General features: G+C 46.1%; 2 protein-coding genes across 3 annotated transcripts in view; one reads left to right on the forward strand and one right to left on the reverse strand.

Annotated features, from left to right (window-relative positions):
* Positions 1-1,278, forward strand: part of LOC140399213 (carboxypeptidase M-like) — a 30,628-nt gene extending 29,350 nt beyond the window's left edge. Inside the window, exon 8 of the mRNA XM_072488576.1 lies at positions 693-1,278. Within this exon, the coding sequence (XP_072344677.1) occupies positions 693-800 (108 nt within the window). The 3' untranslated portion in view covers positions 801-1,278. The remainder of the gene's footprint in view (positions 1-692) is intronic.
* Positions 1-23,380, reverse strand: part of spaca9 (sperm acrosome associated 9) — a 67,126-nt gene that overhangs the window by 12,688 nt on the left and 31,058 nt on the right. Inside the window, exons 4-5 of one of the 2 annotated variants that reach the window (XM_072488578.1) lie at positions 19,096-19,248; positions 3,128-4,140 (exon numbers count right to left, since the gene is read on the reverse strand). In XM_072488578.1, coding sequence (XP_072344679.1) covers positions 4,107-4,140; positions 19,096-19,248 — 187 coding nt within the window. In that variant the 3' untranslated portion in view covers positions 3,128-4,106. Of the gene's footprint in view, positions 1-3,127; positions 4,141-19,095; positions 19,249-23,380 lie in introns of those variants that run through there. The other variant, XM_072488577.1, reaches the window with a different exon arrangement.

Genomic DNA, 23,380 nt, shown 5'->3' on the forward strand with positions numbered 1-23,380 from the left:
CCTTAGTGCTCAAAGGTTAGGTGGGATTACAGGTTGGCGGGGGAGTGGGCCTAGATAGGGTGTCCCTTCAAAGGGTCGATGCAGACTCGATGGGCTGAATGGCCTCCTTGTGCACTATAGTATCCTTTGACATGGGGATTAAGGTTGTTTTGTCTGTCGACTAGAATGACCTGACATGAAATAAATAAGGGCCACTCAAAGCAATTGCAATGGGCATGGGCCCAAAGCTCCAGAAAACCTCTAAGGCTAAACAAAATTGGCAATTTACGCAGAAGCATTCAAGCATGGCTGATGTAGGATATATAAAGATCAGGCAGATTCAGTAAAGGATGTTATTATGATGTTGGGATTACAACGTCTATTCAAATAGAGAACACTGTTCTCTTCATCAATGCCTCTGAACCTCCAAGTGTTTTATGCTGCCAGTGGGCAGCCAGGCTAGAAAAAAATTAGTTTCCAGGGTTAACATTCCTAACTTTGGTGATCACAAATAAAAATGGAGGGCTTTCAGAATTATTAATTCTGTTTGCCATTCAAATATAGCAAGACTTCTTATTCTTAGACAGCCAACGTCACTGTGCCCACACACTGAGATTGGGCAAGACATCATTAACTCGATTAAGACTGGTCTGAGCAATTCTGGGTTTAGTAATTCAGTGACTTATTGTGGTTCATATTTTGTTTTCCTATAGGTCGAGGCAGAAGGATTTGATCCTATTAACAAGACAGTGGATGTGTTTGACACTATAAACCAATATACTGCTGTAGTTCATGACGTTGTACTTCAGAAATCAAAATAAGCACTTGAAAAATCGGACAATCTTTGATCTAGTATGGAACATGGATTTGTATTAGGACTAACTGATTTTAAAAACGCCAATGCTCCACAAATGCTGAAGTAAGAGCTGGGGTGCAGCGTAAGAAAGGAGCAGGAAAAATGAACTAAGCCTAGCACGTCCCATTGATAAATGTAGGCAGTAATTCTCCCCACAGGAAAACACCTATTTGTGTAAACAAGCGTGTAGAAAATTGTATGGTCGTACAGGTAAATATAAAATGTTTTTTGGGATCGGTCTCATTAATCCGAAACAGAATGAAAATTTTTATTACAATAATGTTCAGAAAATGTTTACAAATCACTCACCTTTATTTTAATCACAGAACTTTAAAAACGTTTGAATCTTTTTTGCTTAATTGACTGATTCTTTGTAAATGTGACATCGCCGTCTACTCATAACTCCACCTAGGGCTCCTTTATAGTTATCACTGAATAAACTACCAGCGATTGCTTGTGTAAGGAACTCTGCTTCTTACTTTTTATTGAATATTTGGCATCGGCTAGCTCATCCATAGATTCTGAGAACACCCTAACCCATTTCTGGTACACATGGCTATTGTATATTTTGGGAATTCCCCAGGAATCCTTGGAACATTAGAAACAAAAGTAGGCCATTCAGCCCTTCTAGCCTGCTTCCACATTCAGTGAGTTAACTATGGCTGCTCTGTACCTCGACTTTATTTACTCACCCTTTGCTACATATCCCTTGGATGGGATAATGTTGTGGTTATGTGACTGGACTAATAATCCAGAGTCCTGGACTATTAATCAGGTGACTCATGTCAGTTGAATCATTTAAATTCAGTTTACTAAAAAAATATCTGTAATAAAAGAAATAGCATCATTAGTTATGATGCTACTAATCGTCACCAGCAATGGTGACCATGTAGCAATCAGGTTGTTGTAAAAACCCATCTCATTCACTGATATCCTTACCTGGTCTGGACTGCTGTGACATCAGATCCACAGAAATACAGAAACACGGTTGACACTTAACGGCTGTCTCAAATGGCCTACAAAGCCACACGGTTTTATTCAAGAAGGGATGGGCAATGAATGACAACCTTGCCAAGACACCCATACCCAGGGTGGGATTCTCTGATCCTGAGGCTAAGTGCTAACGCCGTCGGAATCGCCATCGCATGCGTCAACACGGCCCCAGGATCAGCAATTCTGGCCCCTACAGGGGGCCAGCATGGCGCACACCACTCCAGCTGCTGATCCGGCCGTGGAATGGGCGCCGGGGGATGCGCGCATGTGCAGTGGGACCTGCGCGATATCCGCGCATGCGTGCGGTGTCTCCCTTGTCCGCGCCAGCCCCGACCCACCATGGCACAGGAGTACAGGCGCCGGCGTGGATGAAAGGAGGCCGGGAGACAGAGAGGCCGGCCCGCCGATCGGTGGGTCCTGATCGCGGGCCAGGCCACATCGGAGCCCCCCTCCCCCGGGTTTGGACTCCCCCTCCCCCCCCCCACAGGCCGCCACCTGACCCTTCAACGCTGAGTTCCCGTCGGTTGAGAGCAGGTTAGAACGGCACCGGCGGGACTCAGCATTTCCACAACGGCCGCCCGGCCCGAGAATCGGCGGGCCAGCCGGTTACAGCAGCCCGTGACCGGCGCTGTGTCAATTACGCTCTGCGGAGAATCGCGTGCCGGCGTCAGGGCGGCCCCGGGTTGAGAGAATCCCGCCCCCTGTGAATGAATTAAAAACAAACCTCACCCCACAGAAATATATCAGTCTCGGGAAAATCTCATTGTTCCACCATCCGCAGCCTTTTGGGGAAAGAAGCTATAAATTTCCACTACCTTCTTGAGTGAAAAAGTGCTGCATTTCATTCTTGCAAATGATTAGAAGCACCAATATTCAAATGCAAGAGTACCCATCCCTGTTTAAAAGGACATTTTTTTTTCTTACTTGTACAATCAAAAAATTTCAGGGAATTTGAAGAATTTTTAAAGTTAGAACTACAATGATGGAGCACTGGATCGGAAAAACTAGTTGCAAACATCCAAAGATGTGCAGGTTAGGTGGATTGGCCATGCTGAATTGCCCAGAGTGTCCATAAAGGTTGGATTGGCCATGCTAAATTGCCCTGAGTGTCCAAAAAGGTCAGGTTGGGTTACGGGGATAGGGTGGAAGTGTGGACTTAAGAGGGGTGCTCTTTGAAACGGCTGATGCAGACTTGATGGGCTGAAGGGCCTCCTTCTTCACTGTAAATTCTATGATTCTATAATAGAGCTAGCGACTGTAACAAAACAATAGAAAAATTACCAGAGAATAGGAGGAACATTATGTGGCACTTCAAACCATTTTATTAAAGAGTCAGATATGTCGCAGCTCTGATACAATGTACAAACAAAATAGAAAGCCACTTAACAAACAACAGCCTCCCATATGTGTGTATGAGTGAGAGAGACAAGAGACAGCTGAACATGCCAACTAATGGAAGCCGTTGAACCAACAGTGGCATCCTTCGAAAGAAAATTTTCCATGTAAATTTTGCTTAAATAATTGCATCTGGATGGTTTCTTTGATTCTTTTAAGTTAAGAGTCAATTTTTGGTCTCTACCAACTGACATTTCAGGAATAATGCAACAGAAGTGCATGACGCAGTAGCATTTAAATTAAGATTTGAGTGTTAATTTGGCAACACAACACTTCACAATCCAGAGCAAGTTCAATTTTAGCACTATAGAGAAGATAAAAAAACATCACTTCAAATTGTCAGAATATCATGTCTCAGATGTTCCCAGAATATTCATTGTTGAACACGAACGTTCTGTCAACAGCAATGGATATCGACTTCTTAAAAGAGTAGTACACAAAAAGGGTTGAGAATCTTTGGATGCATGGTTCAAAGGGAAAGCCATAGTGCTATAAGATATTAGTAACAAACATGTAATGCCTCTATCTGAAATTGCCTGTCCACTATTTTAAAAAACCCTTCATGTGTTACCGGTTTTGTTAAAATTGTGGTGTTGAGAATTTATACCAAAGCATTAACTAATATGTTTGTTACTAATCACACCTCACAATTTCAAGATCCATGTTATTCATGTACAGACTATGATCTATCCAAATTTTAGTAAGTATGTTCTATATCAGATATCATAACAATTTATAAAATAAGACATACACTGCTGCCTTTTACATGTTTATTAGGGTTGCAAAACAAAACTAGGAAAAATTTCCTGTAACACTTTCCTTGAAGTGACAATGGAAGAGATGGTGACATTCAGATTTCTGGGAACGGAAATTGGAGCGCCCATCATTTAGAAAATGCGGCTCTTTGCATTTCACATCTGTAACAGAGTGAAGGAGCTTTAGGTTAAGATTTTGTACAGCGTCTACTACACATCTATCACTGTCCATGGAATCAACATTTAATCAATGTGATGCAGATGAAGGACCACATTGATATATTTTCTGAATATATCCAAATATCTTTCTGGGAAAAGAATTAAAGGAGCTAAATACAAGTGAGAACTCATCTTTTACTACAGGTACGTTGACGGACACATTCTTTGATGCTGTGCCATCCTTTTTCTACCTATTAACCACTATCCTTGATGCCACTAGATAATGTGTTGAACCCATCCTCCATTACTTTGGACGAATGTCTGGAGGATTAACCAGACCTCTCACATATTTACGATTTCCAGGAAGAAATTTATTTTGCCAACCCAGGATGCCTAAATATAAAATGTTGTGTCTGAAAGGGTAGTAACTGTTATATTACCACAACTGGTAATATGTTGCATTCTTTGCCTTTTCCCCCAGGATCGCCCGATGTAGTGTTGACAAAGAATATACCAATCAAAAGATTGAATCAAAACTAATTTATTATTACACTATTAATTAAATGAAGTCCGCACACTCTACAGAGTTATAGATAATAAACAAATGATATTGAATCTGTACTACAGTATTCAATATTCTATCCAGCTACTAAACTACATTATGACTTGACCTCGTGCTATATAATCTCTATTCAACTTTCACTCTGCTCTCTCCATGTTCTCTTCAGCTTCTCTCAGAATCCCTAGAGAGGCTGTCTTATATGCAGTGAATTAGAACACACTCTAGTGTTTGATTTACACATAGATGCAATTATTAACCCATCACTATACTGACTATATACATATCATTACAGTAACAATTTAGACAAAAATAATGAAATTAATGCTAATTTCATTTCTTGAGTCATTTTGATGTTTTCTATTTAAAAGAGATTACGCTTGTTTGGCTATATTATGAAACAAATTACACACATTCCTGCAGGAATGTGGGGCTGGTTTAGCACAGGGCCAATTTTTGGGGCTGGTTTAGTACAGGGCTAAATTGCTGGCTTTGAAAGCAGACCAAGGCAGGCCAGCAGCACGGTTCAATTCCCATACCAGTCTTCCTGAACAGGCGCCGGAATGCGGCGACTAGGGGCTTTTCACAGTTACTTCATTTGAAGCCTACTTGTGACAATAAGCGATTTTCATTTCATTTTTCATTCATTTCACGAGCAACATCGGAGAAAAATAATCAATGCAAAAGGGAAAAAGTGAACAACATCATGAGTATCACACGGAGTCCACACTTAGTTTTAAATGTAGTTATCTTCTAGATTACTGTTAGAAATTGCCATATTTAAGTGTAGAAATGTGGTCTGATGTTGGAATGGTGCACCAGGATACATAGATCCCCAAATAATCCTCAAAAAGGCCTCAATATCTTTTCATGGGCTTTTTGTAGGTATTTGATTCAAGCTCTCCTGCATCAAGGTCAAATTTCTGACATGAGGCCCAACACATGATCCTGATGGTTCCTGAGGATTAGCTTTCAGATCCCCTGGATGGTAACATTCCAGCTGAGGCCAGATTGCTGGGTCTCCACAAATCCTGAAAACCTACTGGATTGGAATATTTTCTCGTGACCTGTCACCTTCAGCTAGAATAGTGTTTGGAGTGTTAATTTTTCATATTTTGAATAAATGCCCCCACATTTCAAAATCTCCGAATCACCAATGATTTGATAATTGCATTAATTTCTGGTCGACGTCCAACACACCGTACTTGGGACGTGGTGGGGTTGGTTCTTTATCTCTTTACAGCTACACAGTGTTGTCTGGCACTGGAGTTCCCTGTTTTTGTCCCAACTTTGAGGAATGCCTCACTGAGTTCCATACTTCCCACCCCTCAATTAGTGCCCCAATCCTGTAGTGCTTCTGACCTTGCACCAAACCCTTTATCCTCGCGCATCATCAGTGATGGGTAAGTACTCATCACATCTTGGTGAATCATCACTGCTAAATATTGAGAACTTCCCAGAGTTCGGACTGATGCCTGTTGAAGTAGGCTTGGGAATATTTTGCTTCAGTCTTTGGGAATGTGGTGTGTTGCTCCGAGAATTCTTTGGCTCCAAGTGGCCTAGGCCCATCTATGGAGAGGTGACTATCATGTTAGCTTCAAAATTAGTGGAACCAATGGACAGATGTTACCAAGGGTTATTGTATAACATAACACCTGACCATCTGCTTGGCTGCTGTTGTACTTTTCTCTGACTGGATCCCCATTTTCTGATTACATCAATGTTCTTGAAGGCAGAACAAAATGGGTAAGAGTTTAATTGCATTCAGTAGTGGAGGCTCTGTCACTTCTTCCACCTATTCTTGGAAGATCTGCAAAACTGTTTTGCTCTCTATCTTTTCAATACAAATAAATGCTAATGTTTCCCTCCAGTTTTGCATGATGCTCAAACGCAATATTTTCCCTACTTCCTCATGGAAATTTCTCGCTTCCTCTTTTTATTTGTAGATATTGTAATTTCCCGCTACGTTTCTTTCCTGGTCTGATGATTTAGAGGATAGAGCGCAGGCCCATTTGCTAATATTTTCTTCCCAATTAAGATGAAGCTGCCTTTCTGACATTGTTATATTTTTTGCTATTAGCTGCAAAGAGAAAAAGAAGCAGAGCGCCAAGTTCGTAAGAACATTGTGCATGGTTTATTAAGCAATGTTGCTTCAACAGAATAAGACGTTGAACTGAAAGCCCATGCAAAGACTCCATCAACGTCATTGCAGATCATGTGACCTTCCACCAGCAGGCAGTATTGCTTGAATACATAACACCAATCCCCCTTTAAACCTTTAGTGCTTTCTTAACAGACCCAACTAAATAACGGCACTTGTGGGGGTCTCCGAGGGGATTGAAGGCCCCCAGGTGCTTTCCTTCTGGGCAGGGTGGCACCCTGGCATTGGCAAGGTGCCCGGGTGGCACTGCCAGCTGGTTGGGGTACTGCCAGGGTGCCAGGTTGGCAGTGCCAACTGGCATTGTTTGTACGGCGGGGATTAGGCTGGGTATGGGGATCACCCAGCGATGTGGGTTGAAGCTTGGGAGGTATTTGGGGATCGCATCGGGGGCTCGAGAGTTCGGGACGCCATTTAAAAATGGCGTCCCGATCTGTCCCTGCACCGAGGTCATTCGGTGAGCGAGGCTCCTCAGTGCAAGGAACGGGACTAAGTGCAGCCTCGGCCTCGTGTTTCCCGCTGAGGACCCGTATCTAACCTGAGTCACATTAGATAGCGTTGTGTTTCTCAGCGGGCGCCGGGAAGCACGAGGCTAAATGTGCTCGCTGTAGGACCTAGTTCCCATTTGTTTCAATCACGCCCATATACATTAGTACTCTTTGGAGGACGTCTGTGTTTTTTTAGGTAATATTCAATTTTCAGGAATCTGGCTCTTCAAAATTACGGAAGTCTCTCCCTGCTCACCTGTTGGTGGTACTTCTTGAGAAACTACCTCGATATCTGTCTCAGTTGGTACTGAAGATTCTGCAGTGACAGTTTCTGTAATTTCCTCTGTAGTAGATCTCAGTTCTGACATATCACAGACCATATGTTTCAATACGAAGGCTCAGTACATTCAGTTTGTGAAGCTAGTAATTGGTCAATATGACGTTGCCAAACTTTTTCAACATCCGTCTGAACTGTGTAAGATATCGGACATGTCTTTGCGTGGATGATGGCTGGTGTCCATTTTTCACTCAACGTATAGCTCCTAACTAATACCAGTTCTCCTCGGTTGAAGACTCTACTCTTTGAGTTTTGCTCTCCTAGCAATTTGTGTTTTGTTGTGGTTTGACAATCTTGAAGTATCAGGTGGTATTAAGAGGTCTAACTGAGATCTCAATTTCCTCTTAAGAGTAACATCACTGGTGAACTCTGCATTGTAGCATGTGTGGAATTTCTATACGACATTAGAAAGTTTACGACGTTTTGATCAAGAACGTTGATCTTTCGATGCCTTAACTGCATATTTCAGTGACTGCACAAATCGCTCGGTCAGCCAATTTGTTACAGGGTGATACGGAGCAGATTTGATATGGAGAATACCAATCCCCTTCAAGTAATCTTCAAACTCTTGATGTAAACCTTCAAGAAGAAATTGATACTGCTGATGAAGGTTGACGTGACCAACATACCATTGCAATATGGCCTACTTTACCACAACTTTTGCATTTATTCTCCTTAGTCCAACATTCTCCTGCTGAATGTTTCACTTGAGTACAGCAATGATAAAGTAGATTTTTTGCAGACTAGCTTTTAGCAGCCTCCACCTTTTGAACTTTTGCGACTCCAATCAATGATGCCTTTTTTGCTGCAAATTCCATGGGAGTGGCAATTTTCACAGTGGATTTCAGGGTGAGTGCACCTTCAGCAACAGTTTCCTTTGTAGGCTTAATTTCTGAGTCCGTAAACTGATCCGACTCAAAGTGCATCATCTAGTGTTGGACCAAATTCACTGTACTTTGGTAATTTACGTGGTGTTGCTACGAATTGGAATCCGCTTGACCATGGCAATGGAAGCAAAATCTTTCAGTTATCTCCAGCAGACGGGGAGAGAAATGTCCTTCCAAGATTATCATTAACTCTTTATAGGTCTTTTCTCCTGGTTTAGCTGGGTGGACCAGACTTAGTAGCAACATGAATGTTTTCGTCCAACCTAGCTGAGGAAAGCTGTGCCCAGCAGGTTTTCTGGTGTCTGATTTGCTACAAGATACAATTGAAACTTTTCTTCATCAGAATTCCATGTCTCATAATCCTCTTCAAAAGTGTCCATGGCGCCACTTTTTCCCACCATTTTTCCGATTCCGGTTCCGTGATATGTACTTCTTCATTCTTTCCCGAAGCAAGCAATCTCCTAGCCCACAAGCAAATTAGTTCTTCCCTTGCCTGGACTATCAGTTACTGAGCAGTAGGTTACAGAGTCAGCAGCCTTCTAGGTTCCCGTTCCCGCAGCCCATTTACAGTGCCACGTGTGCGTTCTCTGCAACTTCTACCGACTACAAACAGAAGGTACGGCTGAAACATAATTTACTTGCTTCAGGTATGCGCTAGTTACTCACAAGTGCATCCCAATTTGTTTCCTGAACTCTATTTGGACTACAGACTGGTTGCGATCGATCGGTTGAATCAGTGACAGCTTCCCAAGGTCGGAAACAGCTCTTTTCTTGTCACAAACACATCGATGATTGTTTACAGCCAGAATTCTCAATGGTTTTCTCTGGCCCCAAATCCTTGTTGATGGTACTTTATGGCCTGATTCCTCATCGCCAGTTTTCTCTTCTGTTATATTTTTGTTAGCCGCTCGGATAAAAATAAATAGAGGTGCCAAGTACTAAGTTATAAAAACATGGGCGGGATTCTCTCAGCCCAGGCCGGGCCGGAGAATCGCCGGGACGGGCACGAATTGCGCGACGCCGCTGGTCCGCCGATTCTTCAGAGAGCAGAGAATCGGCGCCATTGGCGCTGGCACGGTCAACGCGGCTCTGGTCGGGGCCGCTCTATGCGGCCCCCCTGGCGATTCTCCGCCCAGAATGGGCCGAGCGGCCGTAAAGAAAATCCAAATCCCGCCAGCGCTGTCCACATGTGGTCTTACCCGGCGGGATCTTGGCGTGCATTCATCTGGGGACAGCAAGGTTTGGGGAGGGGTGCCTCCGCTGTGGCCTGGCCCGCGAACGGGGCCTACCGATCGGTGGGCCAGCCTCTCAGGCTGGGGGCCTCTTTTTTTCCGCGTCGGCTCCTGTAGCTCTATGCCATTTTGCGTTGGGGCTGGTGCAGAGAAGGTAGCCACCATGCGTATGCGCAATCGCGCCGGTCCCACTGCGCATGCGCAGACCCGCGGCGCCCATCTGACGCCGGGATCGGCAGCTGGAGCGGCGTGGGTCGCTCCAGTGCCGTGCTGGCCCCCTGTAGGGGTTAGAATCGCTGCTCCTAAGGCCATGTTGTCGCCATCGAGAAACGCGACGGCGTTTACGACGGCGTCAACACTTAGCCTCAGGATCAGAGGATCCCGCCTAAGGTGCAGGGTTTATTAAGAGATATTGTCTCTACACGGAAAGAGGTGAACTGAAAGCCCACACAAACATTCCAGTGACATCACCACAGATCACGTGATGTTCCGCCAGGTACATAACACTTTCAGTGACATTAATACCAGCTTCCAATCAGCTCTGCAATTTAATTGCTGCCTGATCACTAATAGTAACAAAAAGCGGGACTTTCGGTTGCAGCTATACCTAGGTAGGTCGCACGTTCGGCAGCTCCCGCCGGGAACGGACTTTTGGGCTCCTCAGAGGGGCCCCAACGGCAATTGTTCGACGGCTTCCAGTGCGGGTAGGTGACAGCAAGGTCCCCCCGACATTATATGGATTGGACCAGGAGTGGAGTGGTTAAAAAAGCGATCCTGGTGCAGTGAAAAATGTGAAGGAGGAAAAGCAAGATGGCGGCGGGTGGAGACCAAGCAGCGTGGGCGCAGTGGTCGCAGGAGCAGCAGGAGTTTCTTAAACGCTGCTTTGAGGAACTGAAGACAGAAATGCTGGCGCCAATTAAGGCGGCGATTGAGAAGCTTGTGGAGACCCAGAAGGCCCAAGGGGCGGCGATCCGGGAGATGCGGCAAAAAGCCTCGGAGAATGAGGAAGAGATCTTGGGCCTGGCGGTGAAGGTGGAGGCGCACGAGGCGCTGCATAAGAGGTGGGCGGAAAATTCGAGGATCTGGAGAATAGGTCGAGGACGAAGAATCTTCGGATTCTGGGTCTCCCTGAAGGAGTGGAGGGGCCCGATGCCGGGGCATATATGAGCACGATGCTCAATTCGCTGATGGGCGCGGGAGCTTTCCCGAGGTCCCTGGAGCTGGATGGGGCTCATCGGGTCCTGCCAAGGAGACCCAAAGCTAACAAGCTGCCAAGGGCTGTAGTGGTGAGGTTTCACCGCTTTATGGACAGAGAGTGTGTCCTGAGATGGGCCAAAGAAGAGCAGAGCAGCAGGTGGGAGAACACGGAGATCCGAATTTACCAGGACTGGAGTGCGGAGGTGGCTAAGAAAAGGGCTGGTTTCAACCGGGCTAAGGCGGTGCTCCATCGGAAGGGGGTGAAGTTCGGGATGCTGCAGCCAGCGCGATTGGGGGTCACGTTCCACGATCGGCACCACTATTTTGAAACGCCTGATGAGGCATGGAACTTTATACAGACTGAAAAGTTGGACTCAAATTGAGGGTTTGTCGTGGGGGGATGTTTACTGTGTTTGGGGAATGTTCTTTTTGTTTGAGTGCTGGGTGGGGATGGGTGAATAGATTTGATGTGGGGTCTGTGGGAGAGTGCGGGCGTCGGTGTTGGAGGGGCAGGGCCCCACGGAGGAAGAGGGGGGGTGGAGGCCCGGGGATGGGGAGTTGGGGTAAGGCCGCAAAAAGGAGCTGCGCCAGAGGGGGCGGGGCCGGCTCAGGAAAGCGCAGGCTTTTCCCTGCATTAGGGAAGGATGGGGGCGGGGCTGGGGGGGGGGTGGTGAAGGACGGTGCTGGAGAGGAGCGCACACTGACTGCCAAGGGGTGGGGGGATTCTCACACTGGGTGGGTCGATGGAATGGCGGGAGAGGCCGGGGTCTGCAGGAGTCAGCTGACTTACAGGAGTGTCATGGGGGGAGCAAAATGGCTTGATGGGGTTCTAGCGGGGTGGAGGGGGGAGGGGGAGGGGGGGAACTGGGTTGCTGCTGCATTGGCCAAAGGGGAGCTGGAAGTAAGAGAGGTAGTCGGGTCCACCGCCTGGGGGACGGGAGGGTGCGGGAGGCGCAGGCACATGGCTGGCCTAGAAAAGGAGATGGCTAGTCGGCAGGGGGGGGGGGAAGGGGGGGGGGGAGGAGTAGCCCCCCGATCCGGCTGATAACTTGGAATGTGAGGGGCCTGAACGGGCCGGTCAAGAGGGCCCAGGTGTTCGTGCACTTAAAGGGACAGAAGGCAGACGTGGTTATGTGGCAGATCAGGTTAGGCTGAGAATGGGATGGGTAGGGCAGGTCTTTCATTCAGGGCTGGATGCGAAGAACATAGGGGTTGCAATACTGGTGGGGAAGCGGGTGTCGTTCGAGGCACTGAATATTGTAGTGGATAATGGAGGTCGATATGTGATGGTGAGTGGTAGGTTGTAGGGGGTGCGGGGTGGTAGTGGTGAACGTATATGCCCCGAATTGCGATGATGCCGGATTTATGAAATGCGTGCTGGGTTGGATTCCGGATCTGGAGGTAGGAAGCTTGATAATGGGGGGGGGGACTTCAACACGGTGCTGGACCCAGCACTGGACCGTTCTAGGTCCAGGACAGGTAAGAGGCCGGCTGCGGCCAAGGTGCTCAGGGGGTTTATGGACCAGATGGGAGGAGTGGATCCATGGAGGTTTGCCAAGCCGCTGGCCAGGGAATTCTCCTTCTTTTCCCACATCCATAGAGCCTACTCCCTGATAGATTTTTTCATTTTCAATAGGGCGCTAATCCCGAAAGTGGAGGGAACGGAATATTCGGCCATAGCCATCTCGGACCACGCCCCGCATTGGGTGGAGCTGGAGTTGGGAGAGGAGAGGGACCAGCGCCCGCTGTGGTGCCTTGATGTGGGACTGTTGGCTGATGAGGGGGTGTGCGAGCGGGTGCAGGGGTGTATTGAAAGATATTTGGAGGCCAACGACAACGGGGAGGTGCAGGTGGGGGTAGTCTGGGAGGCATTGAAGGTGGTGGTCAGGGGAGAGTTAATCTCCATTAGGGCCCACAGGGAGAAGAGAGAGGGGAGGGAGAGGGAGAGGTTGGTGGGGGAGGTTTTAAGGGTGGACAGGAGGTATGCAGAGGCCCCCGAGGAGGGGCTACTTAGGGAGCAACGGAACCTCCAGACGGAATTCGACCTGTTGACCACGGGGAAAGCAGAGGCACAGTGGAGGAAAGCGCAGGGGGCGACGTATGAGTATGGGGAGAAGGCGAGTCGGATGCTGGCACATCAGCTTCGTAAGAGGGAGGCAGCGAGGGAGATTGGTGGAGTTAAGGATAGAGGTGGGAATACGGTGCGGAGTGCGGTGCGAATAAACAAGGTATTTAGGGACTTCTATGGGGATCTGTACAGGTCTGAGCCCCCAGCGGGGGAGGAGAGGATGGGACGATTCCTAGGTCAGCTGAGGTTCCCGAGGGTGGAGGAGGAGGAGGTGGCTGGTTTGGGGGCGCCGATTGGGCTGGAGGAGCTGGTTAAAGGATTGGGGAGCATGTAGGCGGGGAAGGCCCCGGGGCCGGATGGGTTCCCGGTTGAATTCTACAGGAAATACGTGGACCCGCTGGGCCAGTTGCTAGTGAGGACTTTTAATAAGTCGAGGGAGGGGGGGACCTTGCCACCGACAATGTCCAGGGCGCTGATTTCTTTGATCATGAAGCGGGACAAGGATCCATTGCAATGTGGACCGTATAGACCGATCTCGCTCCACAATGTTGACGCTAAGTTGTTGGCGAAGGTGCTGGCTACGAGAATTGAGGACTGTGTCCCGGGGGTGATTCATGAGGACCAGACGGGATTTGGGATGGGTAGGCAGCTAAATACAAATGTGCGGAGGCTCCTCAATGTGATTATGATGCCCTCGGTGGAGGGGGAAGCGGAGGTAGTGGCAGCTATGGACGCGGAGAAGGCTTTTGATCAGGTGGAGTGGGAGTACAGGGGCGATTAAGGGTAACTACGGGTAATCCCTGATTCCTTTTTGTCATTTGTTTATGTAAACATGCGGGCTGATGTTTGGGGGTTGGTGGGCGGATGGGATCGTTGTTGTTATGGGGATTGACATATCTTGCTGATTATTGTTTATTGTTGATGGGTGTAAATGTGGGAGAAAATGGGAAAAAGGAGAATTAAAATATTTTAAATTTTTTTTAAAAAATGACGGTCCTCCCGAGGTTTCTCTTTGTGTTCCAGTGCCGTCCCATTATGATCCCCAAGGCCTTTTTCAAACGGGTAAGCAGGAGCATCATGGGATTTGTGTGGGCGAATAAGTCCCCGAGGGTGAAGAGAGTGTTTCTGGAGCGTAGCAGGGACAGGGGGGGAGGCTGGCGCAGCCGAATTTGTGTGGCTATTATTGGGCAGCCAATGTGGCGATGATCCGTAAGTGGGTAATGGAGGGAGAGGGGGCGGCATGGAAGAGGCTAGAGATGGCGTCCTGTGTGGGCATGAACCTGAGGGCGCTGGTGACGGCACCGCTGCCTCTCTCGCCGACAAGGTACACCACGAGCCCGGTGGTGGCGGCGACGCTGAAGATCTGGGGGCAGTGGAGGCGACACAGGGGCGAGGTGGGAGCCTCGGTTTGGTCTCCGATTCGGGAGAATCATCGGTTCGTCCCGGGAAGGATGGATGGGGGGTTTCGGAGCTGGCATCGGGCAGGGATTAGAAGAATAGGGGACCTGTTCACCAATGGGACGTTTGCGAGCCTAGGGACCCTGGAGGAGAAGTTTGGGCTACCCCCGGGAAACGCTTTCAGGTACATGCAAGTGAGGGCGTTTGTGAGGCGGCAGGTGAGGGAATTCCCGCTGCTTCCGGCACGTGGGATTCAGGACAGGGTGATTTCGGGTGTATGGGTTGGAGAAGGCAAGGTTTTGGCGTTTTACCAGGAGCTGAAGGAAGAGGAGGAGGCCTCGGTGGAGGAGTTAAAGGGCAAGTGGGAGGAGGCGCTTGGGGAGGAGATAGATGAGGGTCTGTGGGCTGATGCCCTGAGTAGGGTTAATTCTTCCCCCTCTTGCGCCAGGCTCAGCCTAATACAGTTCAAAGTTACTCACAGAGCGCATATGACAGGTGCGAGGTTGAATAGGTTCTTTGGGGTGGAGGACATATGTGGGAGGTGCTCGAGGAGCCCGGCAAATCACGTCCAAATGTTCTGGTCTTGCCCGGCGCTGGATGGCTTTTGGAGGGGTTTTGCGAGGACTATGTCCAAGGTGGTGAACGCCCGGGTCAAGCCGAGCTGGGGATTGGCATTATTTGAGGTATCGGACGAGCCAGGAGTGCAGGAGGCGAAAGAGGCCGGTATTCTGGCCTTTGCGTCCCTGGTAGCCCGGCGGAGGATTTTGCTACTATGGAAAGATGCGAAGCCCCCTAGTGTGGAAGCTTGGATCAATGACATGGCAGGGTTCATTAAGCTGGAGAGGATAAAGTTTGCCTTGCGAGGGTCTGTGCAAGGGTTCCTCAGGCGGTGGCAACCGTTCCTAGACTATCTCGCGGAGCGTTCGGAGGTCAGCAGCAGCAGCAGCCCAAGGGTGGGGGGGGGGGGGGGGGGAGTTTCTCTTGGGGTGGTGTTTGGGTGAAGGTGGGGGGGTTTTCCCTATTTGTGTTTTTAAATGTTTTCTGGGGGGTTATTGTATATGGGGGAAATCCAATGTATAATTTCTGATTGTTGTACTCTTGTTTCTTACTTTTTGTTGGGGGGGGGGTTTTGTTGAAAATTTGTTGAAAAATTTGAATAAATATATATATTTTTTAAATAGTGACAAAAGGCCTCATTTCCTGTGGAGAGAGAAACAGAGTTAATGGGCGGGACTCTCCATTATGAGTCTGCCCTTCTACCGCTGCTAGCGAGGACGGAGAATTTGGCCGTGCCATTCACTGGCGGAGGGATTGTGTACTCCCGCCGCTTGTCAATGGGTTTTCCCATTGAAGCCACCCCACGCCACCGGGAAACCCACTGGGGGCCAGAGAAACTCGACACCAGCGAACGGCCGGAGAATCCTACCCAATATTGAATCATTAACTTGGTTTCTTTTTTTATGGATGTATCCTAATTGTCAAGTATTTTCCAACAGTCTAAGTTTTTATTTCAGATTTCCATCACCTGCAGTAATTCTGCTTTTATGCCTCATTTCCTGCTCTAGGTAAGATACAGAACTGATTGTGACTTCATTCTGATGGGGAACCTTGACTTAAGTTGGAAAATTTGACCACAGCAGCAATAGCGCAAGTAAAAAGTGCGACAGAACTAATACATTTCAGATTAAGGAATATTTCGCTAGAAACTATTAAACCTCACTGAGAAGGCATTTTACTTCATGCTCAAATTATCACACTCATTTACCTTTTTGTAAATTTTCTCCTCAAAATGAGAGGTATAAGGGCTAATGACCACATCTCTCTTTTTCTGCATTATTGTTTTCTTATCTTCATGTTCTTCCCTTGACGTGTGGTGTGGAGTGGTGTTGGCATTCGCAGGTTGATTGGCAATCTATTAGGCCACAACATGAATGACCACGGCCAGTTTATACCAGCAATTGGGTGGCTGGTTCTATAAGAGAGTTTTATGGCTTCCACAGCCTATATGTTGAAGAGGAGGAGTGGATGGGAGGATTTGTCTTCCACATCCAGCAGATACTATCCCACTGGTCATCAACCTAGAATTCAGAGGTAGAACTCTGGCCTCCACTCATGGTCTAGGCTGGGATTTGAACTCTGCACACTCTGACTCAGACTGGGAATTCTACTTTTAAAGCTTAAGGCAGACTCCACTATTTTCAGGAAGTATTTGTATTAAAGCTGATAATGTATATATAAGATGTAGAATAAAACTCTACTGCAATAATACACATTAATCTATACATACAATCAAACTGTGACCGAACAATTTCATTTCCCACCTAACAGACTTTACGGTGAGACCCCCCTTGTAAAGGAACCAACACACAATACACATCAATTATCTCTGAATGCTACTTTAACTCTATTTGCACTTCTACGCCATAGAATTTTCATTTTCTTGCAATGTCTCCAGTCATACACTGAAACGCTTGAACAAAGCTAAATGATGCTTTTAGTGACATTTATTTTATTCCAGAAACAATCTTCTTTCAATTTACTAATGAAGTCATTAAACTCTAATATTATATATAATAAACACACAAACATAACTTTTAAGCACCATATTTTGCAAGGGGTTTAGCACTAACTCCCCAGCCAGGCAGATTAGAATTCACCCAATGGTTGAATATAATGTCATCAGTTCTCTTGTAAGGCACAAAGCAGACTACCTTCAAGGAGAGAAGCGTTTGGCCTCACTCAATCTAAATTGTACCTTGTTAGCTAATCATGTAATTTGCTCATATTCTGGACCACTCGGTTGAACTGAAAGAATTCAATACAGTTTGGGGAAAAAAGGGGAAATGCGTTCAATTGTTTCGATTGGATTAGAATGGAGGAGAAACCAATAACGTTTCAGTCACAAAATTGTGTATCATTAGCAAGTCTTTAAACAACAGTTCAGTCCTAGTATCCTTTTAACCTTTCCTGGAAGTGAGGGATAATGTTTAACATGTTTTGGCAGCCTTCTGGAGTTTGTAGGCTATTCAAACATAGCACAGGAGAGCTCAATCCTGACCTCACCCAATGTGCACCGATAAATCCTTTTCACCAAGGGTCACTGGATAGCAAATGGAAGCAGGGACACCGGTTGGTGTTTCTTTTACCAAGCCTGTTGTGTCTGAGGCCAATTAGTCCATCATCAGTATCCTGAATGAGCAGAGTTCAAGGATTAAAGATCTGCTTGATCTGTATACTTCAACATAAACTATATCTGGCCACTCAGGCAATGAAGTCATAGAATCCCTACAGTGCAGATGGAGGTCATTCGGCCCATCGGGTCTGGACCAACCCTTCGAATGAGCACTCTACCCAATTACGAGTGTCCACCCCGCCCCATCCCCCAATCCCATAACCTAACCTGCATATCCCTGGATATTAAGGGGCAATTTAGCATGGCCAACCCACCTAACCTGCACATCTTTGGACTGTTGGAACTAGCTTTCAGCTGGGGTTCTGTGAGCGCACTCTTACACCCAAGTCAAAACGTTCCCAATTCAAGTCCCATTCTAGGCTCTGAAGCATAGAAATCCAGGCAGACATTTCACTGTAGTGCTTTGGGCATCCTGCATGGTTAAAGGTGCTGCTTTTCAGATATCAAACTAAGACCCTGTCCATCAGTCGGATTGAACATGAAAGATCAGCGGTGTCCTAGCTAATATTTATCACTCAACCAACGTCACTAAAAAAAGAATCTAGTCATTATCACATGAGCTGTGTTACAAATTGGTGGATGCATTTCCTACATTACATCGGTGACTACACGTTAAATTGGTTTGCAAAACATTTTTGAATATGGGATGTGGGCGTTGCTGGCTGGAGCAGCATTTATTTCCCATCCCCGAGGACATTTAAGAGTCAACAACATTGCTGTGGATCTGGAGTCACATGTAGGCCAGGCCAGGTAAGGACGGCAGATTTCCTTCCCCAAAGGGCATTAGTGAACCAGATGGGTTTTTACAACAATCGACAATGGCTTCAATGTCATCATTGGACTTTTAATTCCAGATTTTTATTTAATTCAAATTTCATCAACTGCTGTGATGGGATTCAAACCCAGGTCCCCGGCACATTACCCTGGGTCTCTAGATTACTAGTCCAGAGACAATACCACTACGCCACTGCCTCTCCATTAGGGGGTTCTGAGGAAATCTAAGCCTTTATTTTTAGTTCGTGACAAAAGAAAGAGAAAAGCTATATTAAAAAATAAGCCACTTTTTAGAACAAAAAATGGAAAATGTGCTGTGCAGAAGTCCGGTAACAACTTGTTCAGTTTATTTTTAATGCACTCCAGGATGGAAGGGCTACAACTATTTAATAACCATTACTGAAGGTCACTAAAATGTTGTCAGCTCGAATGATGGCTCTAATGGTGGCGCTGAGTGGAACGTTTGTGCATTGCAAGGGTTCAAAGACCATTGGTTTTACCAGGTGGTATCCATGGTGATTTGGAATTTAACAATTTATTTTTCTGTTGGATGGAAGTTTTCCATTTCCTGTATTTGTTTTCACAATCGTCCCTCTGAATTGGAACAGTTTGCACGCTGACGTCTTTGATCTCTGGTTGTTCCTCTTTGTTCATGCATTCAGCATACCTGTTATTTCTCGCAGCTTCGTACTGGGCTGATTCAATGACGCCAATCCCTTCCCTTAACAAATCTAGAGCAACTGGCAAGACGCTGATCACAGCACCATAGTGATGCTTTGATTCATCGCAGCTCAGGTGGTTCACCTCATCATGTGGATATCTGCATCAAAATAAGATAGCACTAAAAAAAAACTTCCCAGACAATACATTTACCCCCACAGAGTTAGCCTGAGATTTCCATTACTGTATATAATCTTTACCCCAAATTAGGAGCTGTGACTCCTGCCTGCTCTGCAGAGGAACTAAAAAGAGAATTGGGCACAAGGTTACCTTGTAAATTCAATGCTGCTTTTCTTTCACAGGGTTTGAGAATAACCTTGGCCTTAAATGGGCATCAAACCGATTATAGGTAGGAATTGGATTCAGGCCAATATGAATCAGTTTCTAATTTTGCACCAGTTAATTATGGAGTTGGTCAGATATGGAATCACTACTGACACCCACTGAACCAATGCCCTGTGTCATAAATAAAGAGGTAACCCCACTGTAACCATTCTTGTAACCATATCGTATTCATGTAAACCCATACGTTCATGCTTGCCCACAATGTTCATATTCCTCCCATTGTAATGAAAATGATGGACCTACCAAATTAATTGGATCGAGAGTTTTCTTTTCCTCATGTCAAACCTGATCTGCAATAACACCAAAACCTCTATCGGTCGGGGTGTTGAACAAAGTGATTTTTAGGTGACAGCATAGAAGGTAGATTCGCGAAGGAGGAAATTGTCAGTGACCGCACACTAAAATAATTGGATATATAATAATAAGCCATGGGAAAGGCATCCAAAGCTGACTATTAATGTGACATTAAAGATGTTCTGCCAAGCATCATTCAATTGTAAGGCAATCATCTTTTCTCTGTATGGTGCATGGGCTACTGGCATTTCATGCTCATATCAATGAAAAGTCAAATAACCATCGTTACTGTGAACTAATGTTATAGCTTGATGGTTGCACACCATTTTGAGAGGTTCCTTGACTGTTATTATTTATAATATATACCATTTCAATTTTTATGTGCGTGTTTTATTCTGTTTTTAGTTGGATTTCCTGTCTACCATGGTTGACAATACAGACAGCAACTGTCACTGAGCTCTGTGCCCTTAATGTGCGATGATGCTCGCACAAGAGGATTAACAATCGTGATGCTATTACTGCAAGTTCATCGAGAAGCAATCTGCCTTTAATAAGCGGGGATTAGATGTCCACAGCTTGGGTAAGAAGATGGCCCAGGAGATTTGAAAATAAGGTCCATTCGCATTCTTTGTGTTATGGTTTGGGAAATGGTGCATTTATTGGGGGACGGTGTGTGGAAAGGGTGAGGGGAGATGGGGAGGGGGGGCTGAAAATATATAACGGTAACAGATCAACAACTTTTCTAAACGTAGAATTCATTGCTGACATTTCCACGGTTTTGAAACTGGATTCCTTTGTCTCTCTAATCAGCTCTCATAGCCACATTGCTTGCCACCTCCACATTTCACATGACTTGGAAGAACACTATACATTGACAAAATGCAATAAGCTTATAGAAAGATTGAAGGTTATTATGGAACACTTCAATTGCAAATAGCATGAAGTCATATCTCACACCTGCCACTCTTTAGAGCTGTTCATATTTTGAGTGAAGAAACAAGATTCAAATCTCACGTTAGTAAATTTTATTTATTTCAGATGTGTGTGTTTAATAGGGGCAAGATGTTCCAGTAGCTATTGGCAAGCAATATGCACATGAAGTTTAGGCGTTACTTCAAAATGTGAGTTATTCATTTACACTTTCCACTGATGTTAAAGCTACTTTTACTGCCTTGTTTAATAATTGTGCATGATTCAAGCACTAGTTTTAATAAAACCTAAACAAAAGTTTTCTGCAGGGAGCAGAATTTGAAATAACAGAAGGCTGCTGCTCACACTGAATGGGGGTAACATTAAGTTAGGTGGGGGACAGGGATGGCTTTCAGGAGAGTCTTGTTAGAGGAAATGAGGAGTTTGAGGGTAAAAGCAGGGGAGGCATAAACGCTCACTGGGGCCCAGGGGAGCATTCTGGGGCTGTTTAGCACAGGGCTAAATCGCTGGCTTTGAAAGCAGACCAAGGCATGCCAGCAGCACGGTTCGATTCCCGTAACAGCCTCCCCGAATAGGCGCCGGAATGTGGCGACTAGGGGCTTGTCACAGTAACTTCATTTGAAGCCTACTTGTGACAATAAGCGATTTTCATTCATTTCATTTCATTTCATTTCTGCTCCTCCTGCCTCAGAACGAAGGTAACTCAAAAAGGTATGTCGATGAAAAATGGCGCCTGTTTGGGCTGCTTCCCACTAACAAGGAAAGTCTCAGTAACCTCCTCACTCAGCCATTCAGATGTGAATGGGCAGATGGAGCTTGGTCAGCAGAGCTCGATCTTTTTAAGGAAGGATCTCGCTAGTGTTAGGAACAGGTAAACCTAGAGTCGATTAGTAAATTCAGAAACCAGATGCTGAGAGTCCCCCATGAGAGGAATATCAACATTTCAATGTAAAGAGAAGGAAAATTAGTTAAATCCAGAATGTACAAGGTGTGAAGTAAAGAGGTTTTTTTTCTGCATTCATGTTGGTCTTCAAAATGTAATTTAACTCAGAGGCAAACTGATGAGGTGGTAGCGTTTGAGAGCTATCAGGTCTGTTCTCACCCATTGTGGCAGGCTGCCATTCCAGCCAGAGGCCGGCATGAAACCGATTCCCATCCGTTAATGGAACGCAGGAGAAAGCCCGACCGGAATCGCCTCCCCTCTGCCCAGAAAAGGTACTGCCAGAGGGTTTTTATGCCAGTCCAGAACACACCTGGACCAACACTGTGTACAAATGTCAGGCTTACCTGCAGGAAAGCCTGGGGATCGGAAAGGATGGTGTGGAGGTCTCCAGTGTCTGTGCCCTGGATCACCAAGTGCAGCAACGGGTGGCCCAAGTACCTATGACGTGGATCTTCTAATTTCAGGACCTTCCAGGTCCTAATATTCTCCTTAGACAGTGGGTCAGTTGATGCCTGGACACTTTTTAAATATGTCGCCCGGACATGATGCCGAGCCATCCAACCTGCCCCGATAAAACTCTGAAAACCCCTAGTGTCACGTGATATGGTGTGAATTCCCACGTGTTGGGAAGCTCTCCCTGCTCCCACTCCCACCATGGGACTAAGTCCCGGAATGGAAAGTTCTACCCACAAAATTAAGATTTTAGGTCAATGATCTTTGATCAGAGCCATACTCATCAACACTGCACTCTGGACTTGGGTGCCTTGTAGATGGTGGACAAGCTTCGAGAAGTAAGGAGGTGAGTTACTCATCACAGGATTCCCTGCCTCGGAGTAGCCACAATATGGTGATGGCCATTGCCTGGCATTTGTGAGGAGTGATGTTACTTGACACTTAACAGCCCAAAGCAGAATGTTATCCAGGTCTCGCTGCTTCAGTATCTGAGGAATTCCAAATGATATTAAACTCTCTGCAATCATTTCATTTCATTTTATTTCATTAGCGTGCATACCCACTTTTGATAAATAATTGGTAAAGCAGGTTGGAACTGAGCTGTTTCCCTGAGAATTTCCTGCAGCAATATCCTGGGCTTGAAATGATGAAATGAAAATGACAATGGCTTATTGTCACAAGTAGGCTTCAAATGAAGTTACTGCGAAAAGCCCCTAGTCGCCACATTCCGGCGCCTGTTCGGGGAGGCTGGTACGGGAATTGAACCGTGCTGCTGGACTACCTTGGTCTGCTTTCAAAGCCAGCGATTTAGCCCTGTGCTATACCAGCCCCTTCCAACAATTGGCTTCCAACAATCACAAACATCTTTGTTTTTGCTTTCACTCCGACCAATGGAACAAATTCCCCTTTACTTCAGTTTTGCTCAGGCACCTTGATGCCACACTCGAGGGCTGCTTTGATGTCAAGAGCAGGACCTCTCGCCTCATCTGTTAAACTGAGGTGCATGTTAACATAGTTTAGATAAATGCTGGATATATAATTGCACTATTCAAAGGAGAGTATGGAGCTTCCCTGATATGTTGTCCAACACTCCCCACTCAGCCAACACCATAAAAAGATAAAGGAGTCATTCATCTCGCTGCCATTTGTGGGATCAGCTGTGTGTTTAATGATGAATTATTTGCCAACATTAACTTTGACATGATTCATGTGTGAAATGCTTTGAAATGTTTGTAAAGGCATAATTTGATGTCAATATAAATACAAA

The sequence above is a fragment of the Scyliorhinus torazame genome, chromosome 22, assembly GCF_047496885.1.
Source record: "Scyliorhinus torazame isolate Kashiwa2021f chromosome 22, sScyTor2.1, whole genome shotgun sequence".
Lineage (NCBI taxonomy): Eukaryota > Metazoa > Chordata > Chondrichthyes > Carcharhiniformes > Scyliorhinidae > Scyliorhinus > Scyliorhinus torazame.